Raw genomic sequence first — 25,707 nt, forward strand, 5'->3', positions numbered from 1 at the left:
ATTCTAGTGTTTCCAGCATTCAGTATATTCCATTATATGCAAGCACCAGTTTTCACCTGGGACCTTAGTTATGCCTTCGCTCTATTACAGGATCATGGTTATTTCCAAAACAGAAATTAATACAGTTTTTCTTTCTCCTAATAAGGCTGTAACGGGTTAGAATCAATATGCCAGGGTTATGGTATTAAAATGAAATGTTCTCAGGTATGTCAGAACCAATGATGATATGTTTGCATGGAGGAATGGAGATGGTAGAAATGACAGACGTCCAGATCTTTCGGTCGTTTGATCTTTAGAACTGTTACTTGGTAATGAATAGATCAATATTAGAGCGGGAGGTGCCTTAGTTTTCTTAGATCAGTGTAAACTGCTCAGTGTAGGTAGAATGAGAGATGATGACTGGAGATTGTTGTAAAGACACATTTCACACTTGCATTTCACATGTGGATTTTGTTTGCCTTGGTGAATTGCTACTTCTTATCATATATCTTCTTGGTTTGAATTTTTGTAAGACTGTGTACAGATTTGCATGTCATAGGTGTAATCACTTGTTTTAAGGACTGTGTGTGCGGCTGGATTGTTCTGTTTTATTTTTATTGTATTTTATTGACCTGTGTGGCGTGAAAGGTTGGGACGTGAACATTAATTACCCCCATACTGCATTGGAGACCTTTTCTTTTTTTTTTTTCTTTTCTTTTTTTGCACAAGTGTGTTTAAGGTGGAATACTGTTATTTGTATTGGTTTGAACACCACTTTTCACATGGAAAGGACTATTTCAATAAAATTGGGAACTATAAAACACTTTTTTACAAAAGCTTTATTTGAAATCTATGACTGGATACAATGTCTACACATTCAACAGATAGCCATGGTTAAAGTGCTACATCGTTCCTCCTTAATAAAGTGGACAGAAGAATCGAGCATGAAAATCAAGTGTACTTGATACAGCAGAAGCAATAATAGCGATCAGAAAAACAGCTTTTACAAAGCCCAGGTCCAAAGTCACATGGTGAGGCACTGAGTACCAATCTCATCCAACACGTAAACAAATACACTCAACTCAAGCAGGTCGTAAAACAGAGTACGATCATCGTGAAAATTCTGCATGCTAGGTGTTTGTGCATGAGCTTTGGCCACAGTAGAGTGCATGTAGAAATATCATCAAGCAACATAAGAAGCACCATTTACAAAGCATAAGACTTCTGTACACATGGGCGGAACATCATCGATGTGTAAGATGTTCTGAAAGTCAACATTTGCAACCCATTTTAATTGTGTACTGCGACACGAGTGTGGGAAGGAACTGCAGGTCAGAGCGATCTGATGTGATGAGGTAGGCAGCCATCAAGCGGCCGAACAAAAGCACATCAGGTGTTGGTGAGGACTCTGGTACATCATTCATCCATGCCTTCTCAACCAAACTACCACCAGAAACCAAATACAGCTTACCAGAGGCAGAGAACCGCTGATCATCCCTCTCTTTGAACCATCCTTCGGATTTACAGGTTTTGAAACCTGATCTCTAATAGGACAGTCATCAGTCTTAAAGTGTCAGTGATCTATTAACTCTTTAAACTGGGTTGTGTGATGGAAGTAATGGGGAAAATCTCCCATCGGACAGCTGCTTTAATGCATGCAGTAAACTTCATCCTGCAGAACTTCACCGAATCAAAGAAAGCATCTCGTTACTCCGATGCGCCACAAATTTTAAATTACATTTTATGCATTTAGCAGATGCTTTTATCCAAAGCGACTTACAGTGCATTCAGGCTATCAATTTTTACCTATCATGCATTCCCGGGGAATCAAACCCCGAACCTTGCGCTTGATAATGCAATGCTCTACCATTTGAGCTACTGGCCACTAATGGGAGAGATCCTGAGGACGGCTCTGTCAACACACAAGCATCGAGTTTCTGATTCCCCTGCTGCTGTCTGTCCATTAGCAGCTACAGGACAGGAACTTGTTTCAGTATGAGGAGGGTAGTCTCTGGGTTACGCACTTGTCCCGTCGTCCTCCACCACACAGTCCATACTGGATCCATGCGTGATGTTAGCGGCCAGCGTGTCGCTCAGGTCTCGGGCGCTGCCGTGTCTGGACTGACTGTTGAGGCGGTGAAGGCTGCTGTGATGGGACAGCTGCTCGTTGAGTCGTGGCATGCTCCCGTGCGCCGGGCGTTCCTCCATGCCTCTGTGGCTGGAGGGGGTGAACCTGTGTTCAGAGGGAAAACAGACCGGTTATTTAAGTTCAGGCTTTTTTTAAACACCTAGCTCAATGTGTCTAAACATGTACAAATATATTACAATCTCTGAGAAAGCTCAACTGACACACTTGCATTAAAGCAGAGATTTCAAACTCTGAGTCAGGGAGTGAGACGGGATCCACAGAAAATCATGCATATTCCAAATATATATATATAAAACACACAGTACAGATAAAGCTGGACATATATTTAATGCATAATTAAACTGTAACAAGGACCCCTTAAATAAAGTGCAACCCATATTTTATATAAAGAGCTTGGTGATAATGTAGTTAGTTACATTTTGCAACATTACAATCAAGCAGAGTCGCTATACACATCTTTACAAGAGTATACTGTATGCAGAAGCATAGGCGGATCATCATATTAGGTGGATGAGGTTTGAAGCCGAGTGCTGAGCTGCTCCTGACCTGTCGTCTCTGCTGTGATAGCTGCTCATCTTGCTGTGGACGCTGCTGGCTTTGCTCCGCACGTCGTCCAGCATGGCCAGGTGTGTGGAGGAGGCGTGGGTGGACGTGCCCTGGGTGGACGTCCCGCGGGATTTACGGATGATGGGAGTGTTCGGGTCTCGCAGCAGAGACTGAACAAAGTCTGGCTCCTGCAGAACCTGCCGGCTCTCGTTCACCGCGCCGCTGCTGGATACAGACCAGATTCGTGCTCATTTATCATGTGCTCGTTTTATGGAATCTTCATTGCAACAATGAGGTCAAATCAGTTCAAATATAGGTAAATAAACCAAGATTTAACAGATATCAACCGTGAAGGCATTTTTGCATCTCTGAAGATGTTGCTTTTTCTGAGTGACATACACAAAAATAATGACTCATAACTCCTTAACTTTTAGGAGGGAAAGTCAAAAGTTAGGTATCCTATGATAGAAAACGTTCTGTATTTTTTTTGAAAAAACTAAAAAAAATTTGTGGAGGTGGGGTATACACTCAGATTTAAAGGGACTACTCAGCACTTGTTAAGAGTTGTTCAAAATAATTACATTCATTAAAAAACTGAGTTTCTAAGCTTTCTAAGTTTCTAAGCTAGACAAGGAGATTAAACAACTGACAATTTCAAATATCTATGTAATATTTTTAATATATACATTTTATTATAGCACTTGCATCTAAAATTCAAAGTTCTTAAAGCTTAAAATATATATTAGTTTAATATAATTATATATGCACACACAGACACACATATACATATATATATATATACATATATATATATATATATACATACATACATCTATATATATATATATATATATATATATATATATATACATACATCTATATATATATATATATATATAGATACATACATCTATATATATATATATATATATATATACATACATCTATATATATATATATATATATATACATACATCTATATATATATATATATATATATACATACATCTATATATATATATATATATATATATATATATATATATATATATATATACACATACATACATACATACATATATATATATATACATACATACATACATACATACATACATACATACATATATATACATACATACATACATACATACATACATACATACATATATACATATATACATACACATACACATACATACATACATACACATACATACATACATACATACATACATACATACATACATACATACATATATATATATATACATACATACATACATACATACATACACATACATACATATATATACATACATACATACATACATACATGTATATATATATATATATATAATAAGTATAATACATATAATGTATTATATATAATTTATAATTACAGAGTTCAATGTTCTTAAATCGAAAAATGGTGAATAAATATATAATTATGTAGTTATAAGATAATACTGAATTTTTCATAACCTTATATAATATTTTGTTTAATAATATATATGTTCAATTATATATTCATTATTGCGTATTACAGCACAAAGGGAAAACTTAATTTGTGTTAAATATTCTCCAGATATTATTTTACAATATATATATATATATATATATTATATACCCCCCCCCCCACAGTATCAATGCCTCTTTATGCATTATTTTTCTTAGCTATTGCTATATTTCAGAAATTTTAGAAAGCTGATGACAGTAAATACAATGTTTCCTGTTATTCGTCTCTTGTATATACTGTATCTGTTGATCATGTCTAGTTTTAAATGAACGTGAGTGTGTTCTCCTGTGAGGTGAAGCAGAATGAGGAAGGTACAGTAACTCACTCTTTGCGTCTGCGGCCGTGGAAGAAGCTGGCCCACTCGAAGCAGGTCTTCTTACTGGCCACCCAGAACACCGACGGGATCCCAACCACCAGCACCATCAGGTACTTCATGAGGAACAGGACGAGGTCAGGCCTGCTGGTCTGCTCCACCTTCACACAGACATCATCATCATCATCAGTCCTCTGGAGGAGCTTCCCTCAGGCTCGCACACACTCCACACACACATTTTACCCATCCACTTCCAGAATACTTAGCACACTCCAATACTCTACATACAATTAAAGGTTTAGCAGGTTTTTATATATATATATATACTAATATATATACTAAGTTTGACTATTTTTAATATTTTCAGTATTTAATGTTTTCATCATTATTTTAGATTTTAGTAATTCTATTGGGTGTTTTTTTATTTTTATATAGTTTTTGTTGTTTTAAATGTCTATTTTTAATTTTTAATTTGTAGTTCATTTTCATTGTAAAGTTTTAGTAAATTTATGTTTTAGTTATTTTTATTAGTTTTTTTTAAATATGTCTATAGTTTTTAAATTATTTTCGTATTTTGTAAATTGTAACGTTTTAGTTTCAGTTTTTTTAGTACTTCAACTGATCAAAAATTAAAAATGTTGCCTTGGCATCTAGTTTTTTTTATATTATACTTTATTTTATTTTATTTTATTGATGAAAATGGTTTTAGTTATAGTTATTGATGATAACCCTTCCATAAAACATGGAAAACTACAATTGTCACTTTTCATCAAACTGCTTCATCTTCACTCTGAAAAATGGCCATATTTCTTTAAAGATGCTGGAGCTAAAGTGTGTATCAGTTCTCTCATTCAGACTGCATGGCTTGCTGAGCACACACAATCCACTGAGCACAACAAAAGCCTGTTCTCCTGCAAGCCTGTGCTCAAAACAGCTGGATAATGCACTCATGCAACACACACACACACACACACACAGCGGCCACCACATAGAAAGAGAATATGGGAAATCTCTGTAGTGTCGTCTGATTACACTGGATGAAATCTGACATCTTTAAGGCACAAATTAACATACACTAATCCATATTCACAGAAAAAAGACTAATGTATGCTGCCTTCAAGACATGTCAGGATTATCATATTTACAAGAAGGATAAACCATCTGCAAAATGCATGAATAAGAGGGAAACTCAAAATGTAAGAATGTTTCATAGCAGGATGCATCCATAATTCACAGTAAACTGGTGCTGATTTAAGTTGAATGTACATTTTAGTTTGAACTTTGCATGCACTGTTTTCTGCTGATGGAGAATAGTGATAAAATATGGTTCGTTTCAACTGGGTTTTACATTTATCCATTCAGAAGATGCTTGCATCACTTTCAAGGCATACAGTAAGAAGGGTATTTGAAATAAAAATACATGAAACTGCAAAATAAAAAAATAAATAAATTGCTCATATCATCCATCTGTGCTAAATTGCTAAAGTGAATATCGATTGATGATGTCAAATTTAAAGGCTTCTAGTTACAATTATTGTCGTATAATGCTGAAGATGGGGGACCAAGCAAATTAACCATGAAAATAGTTTAAAATTATAATTAGGACTAATAATTATCCAACAGCATTAATTCTGCTTCATGACGCACTTGAATCATTAAATATTATAATATAGCTACACATTCCCTCCTTTAGCATAAGCCATGATGTCTTCACATGAGCAGATACTAGCGGGGTGAACGACTGACATCTTCAGTCTTCAAGTGTATGTCTTTCAGCACTCAGGAACGCTCCCTAATGAGTGAATAAACGAGTGCATCACCTCACTCCTCCAGACCTCACAGACTGACACACAGCACGTCTCTCGTGAAGAGCCAATCAAAGCCCTGAGCTTCTGTGAGTCAGTCTCTGTGCTCTGAGGTAATGACAGGCCTGAGCACCTTTAATCACAGCGGGACGGGGGTCTGTCCTCCAGCTGAAACTCCAGCATCACACCATCTCCCCTCGGCATTGTTCTCCAACAGACCACAATACAGGCAGCACAGCAGGACTTAACAAGCCCAATGATGAAAGACACCAAGATCAAAAGAGATGCACTGTATCTGAAGAGCAATCTGCACAACTGCATCCTGACACAGGGCTGGGCAACAGACACAAACACATGAATCACTGTTCATATAAAAATCAGACAGCACTGTTCATTAAAACATTATACATTACTGTAATTTATAAAAAAAATCATCTATACATACACGTATATATATATATATATATATACACACACACACACACACACACACACACACTGTATTAATATAGTGTAAATACACAAATATTTAATATAAATGTGTGTATATAAAATTAGATGTAAAAAAACTATTATTTAAAAAAGTCATTTAAGAATAAATCAGTTTATTAAATTCTTGACTAAAGGCAATTAACAATAATGCAATATTTTTTATTAGCACTTATATATGCTAATAATCAAGATTGTTTAGGTACCTGACCTAATGTTAACAAATCATAACTGGACTGTTTCTATAGTGCCAACTGACTTCTATCAGAAACTAAAGGCGCTCAACAGTAAAATGTGTCAGATGAATGCAGGGACAAGAGAGAGAGAGAGAGAGAGAGAGAGAATGAGATGGTGAAGATGGAGAAGATCGCCGGAGGGGAGAGAGAGAGCAGAGAGAATCACTGCATCACGTGACGCTTCGGCTCAGATCCGGGAGAGGCCGAGCAGATACGGTTACACTGTAATAATAAAAATGTCTTGTGCATCACTGCGCTGGATGCTATCTCACTATCCATTCACTCCAAACACAAAGGAACCGCTAACATGGATATCTGCAGCAAATGCGGCGCTAGCAGAAGGTTGCGATCACTACAATCATCTTCATTAAGTCAAAGCAAACCAGTTGTATAGTAAATCAATCAAACACTCCTTCTGCCTCGACATTAAATGTCTCCATCTTCATAAAGAGAAATAAAACTTTTTTACTAGGAGGAGAACAGCTGGAACCAGAGGAGGAACAACTATTTGAAAAGTAGGAGGTACACATTATAAATCTCATCTGCCTCTCTTCACAAGTACACTACGGTTTAATAAACTTAGCTGCCAGAAACACTACATGTTGCCACAACTCGGAATATAAAAATATGATATATTATAGATACAACCCTGTATAACATAAACAACCCTTCTTTGGTCTTATCTCTTAGAATTATTATTATTACCAATAACCCCCCCTCCCGCCCTCAAAAAAAAAGATTTCAGATTTGTCTTTTTGATTAAAAATAAAACCAATTAAAATCAATAATTTTAAATATTATAACTGAATTTAGGCATAAAAAAATATACAGTATGTAAAAAAGGATTTTCATTTTGAGATTTAATAAAAATTAATTTATTAAATTATTTAATTTAGTTTTTAAATATTAACAATTAGCATTGGATGAGGAAAAGGGTAATCTTATTATTTTAAAAAAATTGCATAAATAAGAAAATAAAATATAAAAATGCATGCAAAAATAATAAAAATGCATAAATGCAATAAAATATCAATTTTAAATATTTGGGGTCAGTAAGATTGTTTTTAAATAAATACATTATTTTATTCAGTAAGGATGCTGATTAAGATGCTCAAAACTGACAGTTGACTGTGTAAAGAAAAAAGTGCATAGCAACAAAATACCTCTAGAAAATACAATTATTTGTCCTAAAGTGGAGGGATTAATTTTGTAAAACTTACAGAAGTGCAACTGAAATGTAAAAAAGTATGTTTTTGTGTTGACTTTACCTGGAAAGGGCAGGGTATGTGGTAGTCTCTGCAGCGCTCCTGCACCCATGTGGTCTCCCAAACGGAGCGGTACGTCTGTTCATACAGGTAACAGCCCACCACGGTCAGCAGCGGCACCAGATACAGCACCGAGAACACACCGATCCGGATCATGAACTTCACCAGCTTGTCCTGATTCTCCTTCTCCAGGGGAATCTCCATTCGGACTCTGTTGAGCGCTACGATCCCGGCCAGCAGCAGGGACACTCCTACCAGGACATCCAGACAGAGCGGCGCTAGCACGAACCATCGGAGAGTGTGAACGTCGTACAAGCCCACGAAACACACACCGCTGATGTTATCACCCTCGATCTTATTCAGAGCCAGCAGGGCTATGGTTAGCATGCCAGGTATCCCCCAAGCGCTGGCGTGGAAGAGCAACGCCTTCTTCTCAATGGCTTCACTGCCCCATTTGGGAACAGCGGCTAAAAACCAGGTGATGGTAAGAATGACCCACCAAACGCTTCCCGCCATGGTAAAGAAGTACAGCACCATAAAAAGCAGCGTGCAGGCCTTGTTATGCGAGCCTTGAGTCACCGTGGACGTTTTGAAGTGGCTGGGATTGGCTGCGTTACACGCTACGCGATCCTCCAGCAGAAAGCCCAAGAAAAACACCAGTGACACCATCATGTAGCAGACGGCGTAGAAGATGATGGGCCGCTCCGGGTAGCGGAAGCGTGTGACGTCGATGAGGAAGGTGAGGAAGGTGAAGAGCGTGGCCGAGAGACAGACGATGGAGACGACGCCAATGAAGTAGCGGGCGAAGGTGAGCTCCTCGCGCCGGAAGTACATGTTAGGACAGGGAGGGGAGCAGTCGCGCACACCGAGAAACATGTAGCCGAGCTCAGGCTCCACTTTGAGCTCGCGAGGACACCAGAAGCCATAGTCACGCTGAACAGACACGGACGACTGGTCAGTGGGGTCCTCGCTCACGAGCAGATCTACATCACGAGGGTAAGACTCCTCACAGTCCGGGAACCTGCAGTCAACAGACAAAGACATACAAAACTACTACACACAGTATATACGTGTGTGTAAATATATTTATACTTTTTTTTATATAATGCATATATACAGTTAACAGACTCAAATACATAACTAGACGAAAAATCAACTACAGATTGGTTTTATATTTATATTTATATATATAAATGTAATGGATAGTCATCGCATGTATCAGAATTAGGCTATCTATTTGCTCGCACACGAGCAGCTCCGTTTCATCTCGGAGACGCGTTCTGTCTTTGCACCGTGTAAATAGCAAATCCGTCATGCATGAGCGCTACTGGCTCTTAAAGGGAAGGGAAGATAAGACTCTGATTGGTTTATTGCACGTTACGCCCAAAAAACACCCATTACTCATTAGGAGAATATGGACAACCCGTTTAGACCATGCCAACCGTTTTTCCATCGTTAAAATAACAAAAGTGTATTTGGACATGCCCTGAGTGCACCTGCGCTTTACACTTTGCGTTTAGATTGTTAAAATAGAGCCCTAAAGGTGGAGATTCGCCCGAACATCTGCATGTGCTTAAACCACCATTTATGTCAGAAAACATATTCTATTAAATAAGTTAAGAATAAACATGTTTAACCATTACAGCACAATTTACCTTCAGAAATGCTGAGCAATTCATTATATCTTACACACTGGGACATATACACTTTGTACCTTCTCTAGAAAACTACTTTGAATTAAAAAGAAGAACAACTCTACCTGCTGCACTCCGTCTCCTCCGGCCAGGTGACTCCAAACATGTCCATGAGCTGCTGGCAGTCTCTCTTAGCATGTGTGCACAGGCTCCGGCACGGCAGAGACACGCGTCCATACTCCATACACACGGGGGCATACAGGGCACACAGGAACGGCCGGAGGTCTGGAGAGCACTGCAGGTTCACCATGGGGTGGAAGGGCTGTTGGGGACGGAGAGCAGAGGTTTGGACTTGCCTGGAAAGAGTTACCATTCCACAATAAGGGCTTACTGTAGGTAAAGTGCAAGAAAACTTCTCAAGCAGAAGTTAACAAAGAATTAAAATGGACCGCTTAAAAATGTTGAACGTTGAATGATGATTTGTTGAACAAAGATGTTTGTCTATGGAATTAAAATACGACTTGCTCTGCTTTTGCCATCAAGACCTTATATTTTCATCATATAAACACCCTTCACCATCCAATCAATCCCTGATGAATAAACACGAGTCCCATTTGGTTTAAGTTCTATTTGGAAATATGTCACACTTCATTTTTAAATGGGATTGCGAGCATTTCAACTTTTTCCAAAATTACAGAAATTATACATAAAGTTTAAAAAAATCTTTATATATGTGATATTAGATGACAAAAGCAGTCTTAAGTTGCTGGGGTATATTTGTAGTAATAGCCAAAAAGAAAAAACATTTTATAGGTCAAAATTATAGATTTTTCTTTTATGCCAAAAATAATTAGGATATTAAGTAAAGATCATGTTACATGAAGATGTTTTGTAAGTTTCCTAATGTAAATATATCAAACCTTTTTCTGATTTTCTCAGTATTTAGATTTTTTTGCTCCCTCAGATTCTAGATTTTCAAATAGTTGTATCTCAGCCAAATATTGTCATATCCTAATTAGAGTTGTTCCGATTCCGATACTAGTATCGGAAATATCTCCGATACCACAACAAATTCTGGCATCGGCATCGGCGAGTACATGAACCCATATACCGATCCGATACCATTTTCTTAAAAAAGACCTAGTTATGACCGCAAGCTTTGCCTAACCGCTGCATGGTTCTTCTTCGCTGCTCAAAATGCATTGAAAACACAGGAAGTTGTGCTGTGTTGCCACAAGCAACCCCTGTTTAGAGCAGCGAAGAAGAAATGAAAACGCGTTAGCAGCCCTTATCTATATATGACTGGATCACTCATCACATTCTAAACCTCCAAAACACAGTGAAGCCGCTACTATATTATAGATCAGTGGTTAGCAGTATGTCTCTGTAGTACCGGTAGTTACAGACTCTCAAGTATATTCAGTACCGGCAGCTGCGTTCAGTCGCTTCCGTGTTAGTCAAAGCGCAGGGCTCCAGACAGTAGCCGAATATATACTAGTGTCTGTGAATATTAAACTGCAAAATACTATTTAAATATTACTCCCGCAAAATCTACATCTCTGTGGGTGACTGGCACAGATGCGCGAGAGCTCGCTGTTTTGTAGTCTCTGCTGTGTGTCATGAGGACACGAACGCATAAACCGTCACTTCATGAGAATTTACCGTTTCATTTGAGAATACTGTCATATCATAAACACAGACACTCAAAGATCTTCATGGCAGCCCATTAAAATAAATGTTTGGTTTACATGAGTAAATTGACAATATATAAAGCTACTGTTGTAGCCTACAGTAATAATAATACGTCTCTATAATAATAATAATTATGCCTAGATGGTTGCTTGTTTTTTACTTGTTTTGTTGTAAAGAGATTATCTGATTAATAGATCTTTTTTGTTGCAGTTTTTTTATACAGTTATATTGTAAAACTTAAATACCTTTTTTAGTTTGCGGTGTTAGATTTTTGGCTGCATTTGAAGTTCTTTTTTGCATAAGAAAATAAATAATACTGTCAAATTCATGTTAGATAATAAAAATACTGTAATAAATACAGTAGTTCACCATGTATTTGTTCATGTTTTATTGAGGGATCTGTCTGAAGCACACCATAAAAAAATTCTAGCAATTTACACAGGGCTAGTAGTATATACAGCTGTATATACAGATATACACCCAGGTATCGGATCAGTACTCGGTATCGGCCGATACCCTGAGCCCAGGTATCGGAATCGGTATCGGGAAGAGAAAAAGGGTATCGGAACATCTCTAATCCTAATAAACAATACATCCATGGTTATTTAATTAAAAGCTTATTTAATTAATATATTGTACACCCTTATTATGCTTTTGATTATATTAAAGTAATCATTATTATTTTTCGTCATAGGAAAATATTTCAAAACTTCTCAAGAATTACATTTTTAACTTTATTTATTATAAAGTTTAGATTATTCTAAGAAATTACATAAGATGTTCTTAGAACCATATCAGAACACAATTTTTTTAGAATTTCACTTGGGAACATGCTAACAAACTTCCAAAAATGATAAATATTTAAAGGCATTTCTGTCTTAAGAAATTTCTTGATTTCCTTCTTCAGAAGATTTTCATGAGTGCAGCCCCTGATTACACCAAAGTCTGTCATTTTCTTCTTAAAAAAATAATTAATAAATAAGATGCTCTTAAGCCAATATATGAGAAATTAGGAACATTCTTACAACCTTAGAATTAAAACCCAAGACATTTCTTAACTTCTCCCTTGAGAAGAGTTTTGTGCCTCCTCCCAGTATCTCAAGGTGCAAGAAGACATGCAGGAAGTTGTCTGGGTACAGTAACCTGATGCACCTTCAACAGGATTACAGAACAGTTTGGCAGCTCCAAGGATGCTTTTGTGCCCTAAAGGGGCCCAGTGCATGCTGGGAGAGAGTGCAGCTGCAGAGTCGTGCATTTAAATTCAAATCTTTGAAGGAACAGACAATAAACCTCCACCTGGGGTTAGCCAATACATATGCACTTCCTGCTGGGGTCTGGCCCTTTGTGAACACCCTGTTTTTTGGAAAGAACTGGGAGGTTGACACACCGCAGCATTCATTCTTCATTCCCTCACAGATCGCTCGAGCGAACTTAATCCCTAAGTTGGACAATATTTACAGATCATTTGCATGAATTACGGTTTTCCCACCAAGAAAAAGACACCAACCTACTGCGGAGAAAGCCAACCAGGAGAGCCAGAGCATCTTAAAAAAAGTTCCAAAATAATGTTCTCAAAATTCTCATGATGCAAATGTGCCATGAATAAAAGCTTTATCAATATTTAAGGAAGGTTATGAAATATTTACTCTGCCTCTGGAGCGGCTGAATTAAAGAAACACGAGAAACCTCCCGCATGGAAACCAGTAATTGAGCTGTACGAACAGAATCTGATTGGCTCTTGGCGTGTTTTGCCCCTCATAGATGTCAAACTGGACGTCCCCTTCACTCCCTGCTCTACTGTTACACTCAGAAGGAGATGAGAGGGTCGTCTTATGGGAAAATCTTAAATTCTTAAAAAAGCTTTGTGTCAGAAAGACAGAGGGCCCTATTTAAACGATCTGAAACGCAAGTGTCAAAGCGCGAAGCGCAAGTAACTTTGTGGGCGGGTCTCGGCGCTGTTGCTATTTTCCCGGCGGGATAAATGGCTCTTGCGCCCGGCGCAAATCTAAAATGGGTTGGTCTGAAGTAGCTTCATTATTCATAGGTGTGGTTTGGGCGTAACGTGAAATAAACCAATCAGAGCGTCATCCAACATTCCCTTTAAAAGCAGGAGCGCAAGTTCCATTATGGATTGCTATTATTATGGCGTATCTACCAGGCGCACGCCAGGAGCGGTTCACAGCCGAGGAGACTGATGTTCTTGTAAGAGCAGTGAAAGACAGAGAAGTTGTGTTGTATGGGGATGGGAGAAACCCACCCAAAATACACCACAATGATTTCCGTCATCTCATGTGTTAATATTTTTTTTAGTGTAACAATTTATGATTTGCAAAAATAACTGTTGCATCTGTGTAGATTACATGAGCAAAGTGTATGCGCGTTGTGCACGCTATACATTATGGTCAAGCATGCGCCCTTAAAATAGCATAATGAACAACGCGCAACGCGCCACTGACTTTAGACTAGGTTTTTTTCTGGTCAGTGGCGCAATTGTTTAATGGAACAGCAAAATAGCACCAGGGATTGTTTGCGCCGGAACACGCCTCCTTTTTTGCGCTGAACCGCCCAGGGAGCGCAAGTTCATTCACTAGTTTAGCGACGTGCTTCTGTGGAGGGAAAAGCGCGCTTTGCGCGGGTGCAAAATAGGAATGACACATGCGTCGGTGTACAAAGTCAATTGCGCTGGGTGCAAGATAGGGCCCAGAAAGTCAATGTGATTTCACCGAAAATCTTCCCCATCGGCATACTCTCAAAGCTCATTCATGATCATTTTAAAGTAAAAGAGGATGTTTTGCACCGGGTTCGACATCAATGATTGGTCCCCTCACATATCTTGTCATTGACATCAACCCTTTAAAAAAAAAAAAAAAATTACAATTTGAGAATTAATCTGCTTTTTTAATTGCAGTACAATACTTACTGAGCTATAAAACATTAAATAAAATAATTAATAAACAAAATACATTATTTACTGTAATAATAATGTATAATATATAATTATAGATAGATAGATAGATCTAATTTTCCATGAATCACCCTCAAAAGCAGCAAATAATTCTGTAAAAGCATGTGAATGACAGGGGTGTAACTTCAAGCGTCTCTGTCTCTGAACACAACACAGAACAATCTGTGAATGTGTCGAGCAAATAGAGACGCCACTGGAACGTCTTGAATCTTCTCCCTGTCAGAGCGTGAAATGCCAGTTTGCAGGCTTACTCTGAATCCAGAATGGAGATCACAGCCTTTATATTTAGTGAGCATTAATTAAATGCCCTAAAGAATGCACACTGACAAAAAAGGAGCGCTGCCAAATATAGACAGACGATCCTGAGGGTTGATGTCTTCTGAAGAGGAAAAGAACGCTGCACATCCATCAAGCCAGAGTCATTTGGGAAACGATGTAGAAAATGAAGAAAGCTGGATTAAATTGACACACAGATCTATAAATTGGATTTCTGGCTGTATAATAGGACTGTGCTGTATATCATATATATACTATGTGACAGCAGGAATGTGTTGTTGAGCATGAAACATTCTGCTGCGATGTCATTTATACTGCAACGCTATTTCAAAAACATCAGATTTCAAGAAGAAACAGCCTGCTTTCCAAAGTCTCACAGATAGATTGTTCCAGTGTTGACAGCTTCATTCATTATAATGGAGACACAGTGTAGCCATAGCTTTGCCAAACAATCCTCTGTTCTACGTGTTAAAAACCTGGTTTTATCAAGGTCAAAACAATGCCCAATGATACCATGTAAAAGTATCTGTTCATAGAGATTAATTAGTATATAAAATATTTATGGGTTACATTTACACCAAAAATAATGGTAACACTTTATAGTAAGCTTTCTTTCTTGTTAAAATGAGTTAACTACATTAGTCAACATGAGTTGACAGTGAACAATAAGTATTTAAAGTGAAAGTGACGTGACATACAGCCAAGTCTGACCCATACTCAGAATTCATGCTCTGCATTTAACCCTTCCGAAGTGCATCCAACACTCCTTTAAGGGTAAACCATGAACAGATTTATGGATAAATTATTATAATTTTAACAATTATTTATAAACCGATAAAAATGCATTATAATGTGAAATATGAGCCATCAAGACCTTAACAAAGATTTAATAATAACCAAGAAGACAATACAATGAGAAGATGCCAAAAAGTATTTAGAGCCCCATGGTGAGATTTTTTTTTTAAGTTGTAAATAAAACATTATTGGAGTATATTTTATATGGAAATACTAATTCAGTGTACTTCAAACATATGTTTAATTCAATGTGTTACTTGCCAATTTATTGTAATTGTGTTATTTCCGAGTGGAAGTTGTTTCTTTAAGTAATATTATAAATTATAAATATAAACATTATAATTTACTTATTTTTGTTGATTTTATTTGGTTTAATATATTATATAAACAAAATGCTATTTTATACACATTCAGTAATATTATTAAATTAATAATAGAAATTAATTCGAATGAATAAAAACAAATATAGTTATTTAATATTAAATATAACAACAAAATTAAAGAACCAATTTAAAGGCCAAATTATATATATTTACTGTGTTTAAAATGACAGGTGTTACACATCTCTATCTACATCATGCATTGAATGACTGGAATATACTGTATTGTCCAATCACCATCCAAGAAAAATACATTAAACACATATGCATTAAGTATTATTTCTTTTCTACAGATTTCTAATTACACCTTTCACACTGTGAAGAAGAGTAATGCACATAAGAGTTGGATTTTCTGCGAAGGTATCTTTTTGTTCTTCTGTCAGTGAGACGTGAAGGTGTAATTAATCAAGACCCCTCACACGTTCCCGAAAGAGAGATTCAAACATATTATTTAGCCTAATCTCCATGTCTAAGACGGTAATGGTGATTAAAAGACTGTGGGGTTGAGGAGAACGCCAGCGAGCCCAGACTGTGTAGGAGGAGCAGCTCGAGGAAGCGGCTGGGTTTCTGGCAGCGCTGCTAAAGAGCACATTTGTCTCTCAGTCGCCAAGCGCCACTCCTCTAACACTTCAATGGATGGATTAAGTTTCTGCCTGTTTTTCTTTTGTCAGACTCATGATCCATTTAAAGAATCGATGAATAGAGGTTACCTTTGAAAGCCTCGAGCTTTCAGAGTACGGCTACATGCTTTTACAGCTTTCTGGGCTACTTGAGAACGTCTTCGTGAGAAAAATAACACATTAAGACGTCTTCCTACTGTATTTCGGTGTGGATTAGGTAGAAAAGGAGGCACATTTATCTGGACAAGGGCTGGCACTATTTTGAGCATTGCAGAAAGAGGATAAGAGCAAAAATGTCCTGTGGCAGTATCAATGATGGCATGCGATTGCCAATACCATGGCATTTCAATGGTACTCATTCAATTCTTCAATGGTACTTTTTTTAAAGAGTACCATAGAATTACCATAATGCATGACTAAAAAACATGGTATTATTAAGATAATGCCAGGGTGCTTTAATATAGAATAGTACTATTTACATATACCATAGTACATTTACATGATACTCAAAGGTACTTCAAAAATGTACATGGTATTACATGGTGTATGTCCAAATATCAAGGTATCACCATTGTATTGTGACATAAAGCATGATACTGGATGATTACCACATGCATATACTATGGTATATATCCAAAACTCCATGGTAATGCCAAGGCAATTTGATAAATGGCATAGAACTGAATGATTATATTCATTCAAGAAACCATTGGATAACATTGATACCTACCCAAAAAAATAAAAACATGGTATTATCATGCTAAATGTGCAAAACATCAAAACACCATGGTGCATTGATAAATACACTAGTACTGAATTATATTTAAGCATACATAAAATATACTTAAAAAAATTATCATGGTAACACCATGGTACTCTGATATTTACGCAGTACTGAATGAATACCATGTTCATATTTACAAGACACCTGATTTACAAGAAACTTTTCACATATCAGGGTACATTTAAATGATTCTCAAAGATACTCCAAAGAATACCCTGATATCGCATTGTGTATGTCATAACAAAATGTTTGACAAAATATAATTTGTCATATGCATGGTGCTATATGATTACCACATGCACATATCATGGTAAATGTCCAAATCCTCATGGTAATGCCAAATACATACCAAGGAACTGAATGATCTTAATCATGAACTGCATGATGTTACTAATTCAAAGAATACATGGCATTAGCATGACATCTGCACCAAAAACATGGTATAATCATGATAAATGTCTAAAACATCACGGAAACACCATGGTACTTATATATATACCACAGTACTGAATGAATACCACATTCATATTTGCATGGTATATTTGCATATTTCCATGATGCAAGACTAAAAACATGGTAGTATATATAGTATTTGTCTCATAACGGATGCCTGCAGGGTAATGCAGGTGTCTGGACTGGAATCCCGCCTGAAAGTGTTTTCTGGCAGATTCGGAGATGGAAAAAAAGTGAAATCCGATTCGAACAAGTGAAATCAGAAGGTAAAAAGATCTTGTGTGAGTGGAAAATCCAGTTTACCAACTCTGCAGAGAGAGCGTTTGTGGAGAAAACCAAATGTGAGAATCGCTCACCCTTTCCTTTCTGGGCTGTGTGTGTGTGTGTGTGTGTGTGTGTGTGTGTGTGTCATACTTGCTTCTGATGAGTTCTGAATGACTGTGCTTTCTAAAGCTGTAATTAGTCATTTCATAAGTGCAAATGACCAATCAAGTCACAGATTTCACTTTTTTTTTCATATATTCAGTTATGGTCAGAATTTTAGAATGCAGAATCTGCAACATGTTAATTATTTGACCAAAACAAGAGGGATCATACAAAATTCATGTAATTTTTAGTTAGTTGTGAACCATATATTTTAGAAGTCAACTAAATTACTAATAAGATTTATGCAGAACTTGTCGACACAATGTTAGGCTCAATGGCTCAGTTGTCTTCTTCTAAATGGCTCAGCAATGTAAAGTCTGTGGGATTATTTGGCCATTTTTTATCCAGAACATTATTGTGCAAAATTATTATCCAATCACAAACCCCAAGTATAAGCAATTATAATGTGATGATTAATAAAAGCAGCTGAATGTGAAGTTTTGGAGGAGACAGAGAACCCATTCAAATATCAAATACTAATGTTTGCTCTTGGTAGCTCAAGGCTCAAGATAACAAGCTCTGATCAACTGTTGAGCACTAGATAGTCTGAACTGTTGTGGTGTCCTTCTTCCCTCCGGCCCAGAACACTGTCAGATACTATCAGGCCGTTTCCCATCAGTCTGTCTGTCTGCAGCTCCACATCCCTGCTGAATGATCCCGGGTTTCTGGCAGCAAATCCAAATCTTAGGCTTTGAGAGAACAGTTTTGAAATATCTGAGAAAACTTGTGCTATATTAATCAGTGAGAGCTGAATCCACACTTCATCATTACTGTCAGCTGAGAGCTAAGAGATCTGAGCTTATTTAAAGGGGTGCATTTATTTGATCAAAATAGAGTAAATACTGTAATACTTTGAAATATTATTGCAAATTAAAATAAGTGTTTTCTATGTTAATATATTTCAAAATGAAATGTTTTCCTGTGATTCAAAGCTGAATTTTCAGCATCATTACTCCGGTCTTCAGAGTCACATGATCCTTCAGAAATCATTCTAATATGCTAACATTTTTTTTATTATTATTTAAAATTTTTAAAACAGTTGTGCTTAATATTTTTTCAGGTTTAAAAGAACAGCATTTAATTGAAATATTTGTTTTTTCATATAATGTATGTCTTTACTTTCATATTGCTGAATAAATAAAAATATATATATATTGACAGGTGAAAAGTAGAGTCTGCAACAATATTTTACAGCAAAAATGCTGTAAAATATCCCAGTACTGTTGTGTTCACGGATGTAAAGAGACACTGATTGAGTGCTTATAAATGAGGACACAAGACAAGACGTAAATCGTCCTTGTGAGTGACACGACAACACGCTGACCGCTCTGAACGGCGTGCAGGGACACACAGAGAATAAAACACATCCTGTCTCTCCTAGAACAACAACAGAGATAAACTCCTTCTGCAGTCACCAATTGGCTCTGGACGGCCCTTCACTTTCACACGGGCGTGAAAGACTCAAGGGCCTTGACTGGGGAGTTATGTCCTTCATCTGAGCTCTGGAAGAAAAACAGAAGGAAGAAAGCACAGCTCCTCCTGTCCTGTCATTCATCCTGCCCTGAATCAAGACCACTTCTCGTCCCAGGTTTCATTCATTTAGGTGCACTTTCCTTACATTTTTAACAGGTGGTAACCCTGGTGCTTTTGACAACTCTTCATCCTCAGGGGTCAGGGGTCAGCGTGAAAGACCGCCTCCTGGGAACACTAAAGCTTAGTATTTGGTCTTTTTTTGAGGGAGTACAATTACGGTTTGTTAATATGGTGACGCCTCTACCCAGTTAAGGAAGACGAAGAAAACTGAAGAAAGTGAAAGAGAGATTTGAGTCCATCTCATAAAGAGCCCTTCTGTAGAAACTACAGGGGGTCTTACAGACAAACCACACACCATAGCAATTATTTCAACTTGAATGCACACAAAACCGTACTGAATTAGGGGCCGTTCACACAGGACACGTTCTTGTGTTCAAACACAGCTAGACTGGAACTGAATGCAGACATGTTTTTCTGAGCTGAACTATTTTTCACCTCAACGCTAGTGAAATGCTGAAAACACACCTGTCAGCGAGTTCTTTGCATTCTCTATGCATTATCTTCCATCAGCATACAGGCCGGCATAAAAATAGCAACTTGCTTTCTATCCCAGATCCACATTTTTCTGCTTTCCTGTGGAAAATCTTCCACAATAGCACATTAGAATACTGGTTGTGCTATTTCTGCAGTATGCATGCTGTTTTACATAGTATGCAAATTTCCTGTAAGCCTGGATTACACAAGTGACCTTTTACCTTTGCCAAAATGTGCGTTATTAAACAGAACGTGTGAAAGACTGTATCACACAATGCAATGCACTTGACTTTTGCCTTTAAAAATGCAACCTGAAGTAATACAATTTACAATCTCTTTCTTGAATCGTTATTTAAACAAAAAGAGTTAAGCAGTTAATACATACTTGAATGTCCCTTTCCTTACATTACATTACATCCTTTTCCTAATTCTGATATCTGTATCTTTAGTCATTTTGATGTGCCGCATGCATTAATCAATAATGCTGGAATTACATTTTGAACATTTTAGCCAATGACTGATGACCTCACACACAGGCCTGTCATTATCGCCTAGGCTCCGCCCACTTACAGCATCACTGCTCGCATCACAATGAGGGCGTCTAGACCCCAAAACCACCCAGACAGTACATGCCCCTGGAGATCTTTCATCAGCGCTGGGTGGGAAGCTTGAGTGCTTTTGGAAACCCACAGGTCATTTGTAATCACTTTTGATTTAGTTTGGAGCTGTTGAAAACTTCAACGGTTGAACTAAGGGTTAACAGATTAAATTCATTCACAAGGCTTTTAAAAAAAATATTATTTACACAAAAACTGTATTGAGATTTTCATCTTCTGTAAGTACAAACTTAAGCACTAGCTTTTACTGTGGAAAGCATATCTTTCTGCTTAGACTTGATTCAAGAGCACTGAATCCAGCTCAACATAAGCACATAATACATAACTAACCTATATGTATGGTTTTTATCAGGGTCAGAACTAATCACCTGGCCTCATTCACCACAGAGAAAACTTTAGTCAACATACACACAAGATTTCCATCTAATCCCATCCGATCTGAGCTCATGAAGAGGAAAATGAACATACAGCCCTTGTGCAACACTCACAGTCGATCTGTGAACAAATCCTTCTTTCAAATTGATTCGTTAAAAAAAATTCTGAATCACATAGCATTTGTAAAATCAACAGACTGGATGCAAAAAATCTGGGAATCTATAGTAATCTGCAAAGAGTAATATAATGATATCACATAATAATATTATTAAAATTATTGGGAACAATACTGATGTAGGTGTTTGTCTTTTAAAATACTTTCAGTAAGGCTGGAACAACAGAAATACCTCATTAAAGATTTACACACACATATATACACAGCTAAACATTTGATTGCCTGTGTTTGAAGTCATGCATCAGAGCAGTCTCAGATAACTGATTGATCTCTGATTGATCTCTGATTCATCACAGGGGCAGCACGGGGCAAAGACAGAGGGGGGTAAGGGCTGTTTTTATGGTTCACCAGCAGGGAATCTCGGGGTGATGTCACACAGATCCACAGAGGATACTGTACACTCTTTACAGATGAACCACCGCTACCCTCGGGTGACCCCTGTGACCTACAGCAGGCGACTGCCTCTTCTGCTCTGTTGTGGTTTCAGAGCACAGATGGATTTATGCACTTCATCGTGTTTAATTGACTGAACAATGGGAGAATGCGCATTACTTTACACCTCAAATCAATCCAGCCATTACAGCTCTCAGCAGATTACAAAGCCATTAGAACCAGGAAAAAAAACACGGCACCATTAGTTCCTTCAATACATGGAATAAAACAGCATTCAACAAGCATGCCATTCCTGAGATGCTTTTCACTAGATTTATGGAGATGTTCGACATTCCCTATAGATATTTCTGTAACAGATGAACTATTATACAAACAAATAATGTATAATTAATACAGATAATTAGTTATACATCTGATATCTATATAATCAAAATCTAAAAATGTCTAATTATATAGCTGGAATAAAAGCATTTATAATCTTTTCATAATTAAACGAAAATAATTATTCTATTATTCATCTATATATAAAAAATTTATTACATGTTATGTGTTGTTAAAAATGTTTAAATATACATTTTATAATATGATTTATATTTTATATCAATATTTTTTCCACTTTTTAAATCAAAATTCTTCTCAAATGCTGTGAATTTTCATAATGTCATCATTAAAATGTAATCATTTTAAATTAATTTAATATCAGAAAATATATAGTATCTCACACACCTAAATCTGTAGTAAACGAACCAAAAGAGAGAAAAATGTTGCATTTTAAGATGTAATTTTGTTTTTTATTGTAATTATTTTAGCCTTTAATGCTCTGTATTATGCAAATGGGGAGAACAGACAAGGAGAGGAGTTTTTATTATTAAATGTCATTATGATCTCCATTATGAACTTTTCAAAATAGATTTCTTTTTCATTTTGTACAAATTTGGTAGGTTATTATAATTTGCTAAATAAATTTCATATAATATATTTAAAAAAAAATCAATAAACATTAAATAATAAAAAAATAATAATAAAAATAATAAAAAATAATAAAAAAAAAGATTAATAGTAAAAGATCATACTTTTTGGGGTTCAAATACAAACAATTTGCATAAAGAACCAAAATCACATTGATTGCACTGTACATTTTATGGAAAAGGGCAAGGCCATAAGGCATCTCAGAACCTAAAGATATTTTCAACAAGTAAAACTCTGTATAATTGAAGATATTTTTAAGATCAAAAGCTAGCTGGACGCCACAGATGCAGATTAGGCGATACGAGATCAAGCTCAAAAATGCACTTATAATAATAGCATGTTACAACTTGAAGGATAAAACAACATGAACAAACCCCTAAAAACAGAAATGAAAATCCCGCAGCTCTCACATTTAAGTTTGAAAAATATAAAATTAACCTTATTTCACTTATCAAGAGTCGTTTTAATTATACAAGCTCCTCAAAGCACCAACCCCAAGCTTCCACGACAACAAGCTCCAAGGCAACCTAGTTTTCCTGCCACCTTCTCTAAATCCCTGCTGTATACGAACAGAAGGAAAAGCGTGGTTACCTCCATCGCCAGAGCGGCCGTCTGCTGGTCGTAGTGGTTGAGGAGGTTGGGCATGAAGGTGGTGTTGTAGGGAAGATCCTGGCACATTCGGAGGCCGATCGACTCGCAGGTGAACATGCTGTGACTGCCCACCGAATCCATGTGGATGCCCAGGCTGCTCATGAACTGGGAGAGAACCAGCAGAGCAGTGAAGAGCCACATCCTTCGCAAAGGTAAATCCACAATGTGCCCCATGCTCGAACGGCAGAACACGGCGGGACAGGACTGAGAGGCCAAACGCAAGCACGAGGGTTTATTCTCTATGCAGAAATCCACCACACCCATAGTGTGTAACGTTTACCGCATATGATCGACCGCTTCCATCTCCTTCCTGCTCTGTCCTCATGGATACCTGACTGGTGACTCGGGTCAGTGCACGCTTTGATCAGACCCTTCGACAGTCTAATGCATCCTCTCACATTCATACAGAACTACAGAAGCTGCATTTGATCAGGGTGGTCTTCAATGGATCCTTCAAACGTGGCTACGATTGATACTGGATACCTGTAACGACATATTAAAAGACGAATGAACCTCGCAAAAACTCTAAAATCAAATGACAATTTCTAAACTTATATTTCGCAAAAAGAAAATCCAACCTAAAAAAAAAACCTTATGATTTTGTTTTGTGACAACTGCATTACTGAAATAAGTGAATGAATGAATTAGTGCATATGAAAGAAAATACTGAAATAGTGCTAAAGTAATAAAATATAATATTGGGGGGGGGGGGGGGGGGGGGGGGGGGTCATACAATATGGTAGTATCTGTTTTACGGAATTTAATTAATGCTTATTTTAATTAAGATCACTGCATCCAGAATTTCATTACTGTATTACTGTAATGAGAATATTTTTTTTTTTTTCTATTACAGCATTGCACATTTTGGGAAGAAAAGTGCTTATTTGTCATGAAAATAATGTTTAAAAAGTGTAATGTAAAAAAAAATGCTTCTTATTTTCATGAAGCAAAATCTTATTTCTGATTTTTGTTCTTTAATATTGATCTTAAATAAGACCTTCTTCATGAGTTAACATGATTAATCCACACTGGATTAATGTTTGCATTTAAAACAAACATATAAAATCACTATAAATAAATAGTGAGTAAATAATGTTTAGGCACCCATTATCCTAACATACCACTTCAGTCCAGTTCATTGTGTTAAATCTGAATTAACAGGAGCCAGTGTAAACATCCCAACCCCCTCACAACACGTTAGTGTGAGTCTACAAACACACAACCTGCTCCAACCAGCTAGGAAACACAGTAACCAGACATTTAAGATCAGACTAAAGTCTTCAGCAATTGTTCTAATATGAAAACACATTAACAGACGTGTCAAATGAAATTAAAGGGTGTTGCACACCTTACATTGCATTATACATATTCAAATATTCTGATATTTCATGCAGGGTCAGCAGTAGTGCAATACCTATGATATGGTTTAATGTCGGAACATTAATAAACATGCAATTTCAGACAGGAACAGCAGACGATATGATTATATGAAATAAAGGATAAAACACATTTATGTGGGTTAAAACACGTGAACAGTGCGTTTAATATGATGCGTGTAAAACTTTACCTGTCCCTGGCAAAGCTCCTCTGGTTTTCTCCATATGACACAATACAGTGTGTCTCTCGGTGGAGATGTACGCAGCAGGTTTGTTTCAGCACCTACAATCATGTAACACACTGAAGTGCGTGCTGCAGTGTCCCTCAAGACAGTCACACATTAACACTTTTGCTCCGGATGCTTATTTACTTAGAGAGGCTGATCGATACAAAAATCGTAAACTACCCGAGACGAGCACATTAAGAGCTTCACGGACGGCTGGTGGCTTTGAATATTCACAGCGAAACTCCTGATTCGCCCCACCTTCAGCTGTTTCCTAGGAGTCTAGGAGATATAAACCTATTTTCCTCCAGGGGGCGCTTGGTGGCTCAAAATCACAATGCGCCATTGAGCAGCATTCAAATCCAAAGAATTTTAATGTCTCGTTAGATAAGTTCATGCAATAAACTATGTAATCGTTTAAGTGCATTTAATCTTAAGGATTAGTATATTTTTCTATATAAAAAAAAAAATCGTTGACAGCTTTTACTATAAAATTAGTTGAAATACTATCTTAAGGTAATCGCATTCGTCTTT

The 25,707-nt window shown here is 36.9% G+C and overlaps 1 protein-coding gene across 2 annotated transcripts; it reads right to left on the reverse strand.

Moving 5' to 3' along the window:
- Positions 1-25,444, reverse strand: LOC113060892 (frizzled-3-like). 2 transcript variants are annotated; one of them, XM_026230144.1, is made up of 7 exons: positions 25,141-25,444; positions 23,514-24,056; positions 10,061-10,257; positions 8,305-9,322; positions 4,519-4,667; positions 2,675-2,896; positions 1-2,212 (listed from the first exon to the last, which is right to left on the reverse strand). In XM_026230144.1, exons 2-7 carry the CDS (start codon positions 23,835-23,837, stop codon positions 1,996-1,998), a joined length of 2,127 nt encoding a protein of 708 aa, XP_026085929.1. In that variant the 5' UTR covers positions 23,838-24,056; positions 25,141-25,444; the 3' UTR covers positions 1-1,995. The 2 variants fall into 2 exon arrangements, with proteins under 2 accessions (XP_026085929.1, XP_026085928.1); XM_026230143.1 differs by having other exon boundaries at positions 2,675-2,899.
- Between the last annotated feature and the right edge of the window lie 263 nt (positions 25,445-25,707).

This window comes from Carassius auratus, chromosome 42, assembly GCF_003368295.1.
Source record: "Carassius auratus strain Wakin chromosome 42, ASM336829v1, whole genome shotgun sequence".
NCBI lineage: Eukaryota > Metazoa > Chordata > Actinopteri > Cypriniformes > Cyprinidae > Carassius > Carassius auratus.

Coding starts and splice junctions, on each gene's coding strand:
- LOC113060892 (XM_026230143.1), bottom strand. CDS start 23,837: ATGGGTGTGGTGGATTTCTGCATAGAGAATAAACCCTCGTGCTTGCGT. Junction 10,258..23,513: donor CGGCCGCTCTGGCGATGGAG/GTAACCACGCTT, acceptor CGTCCCCAACAG/CCCTTCCACCCCATGGTGAA. Junction 9,323..10,060: donor GAGGAGACGGAGTGCAGCAG/GTAGAGTTGTTC, acceptor TGTTGACTGCAG/GTTCCCGGACTGTGAGGAGT.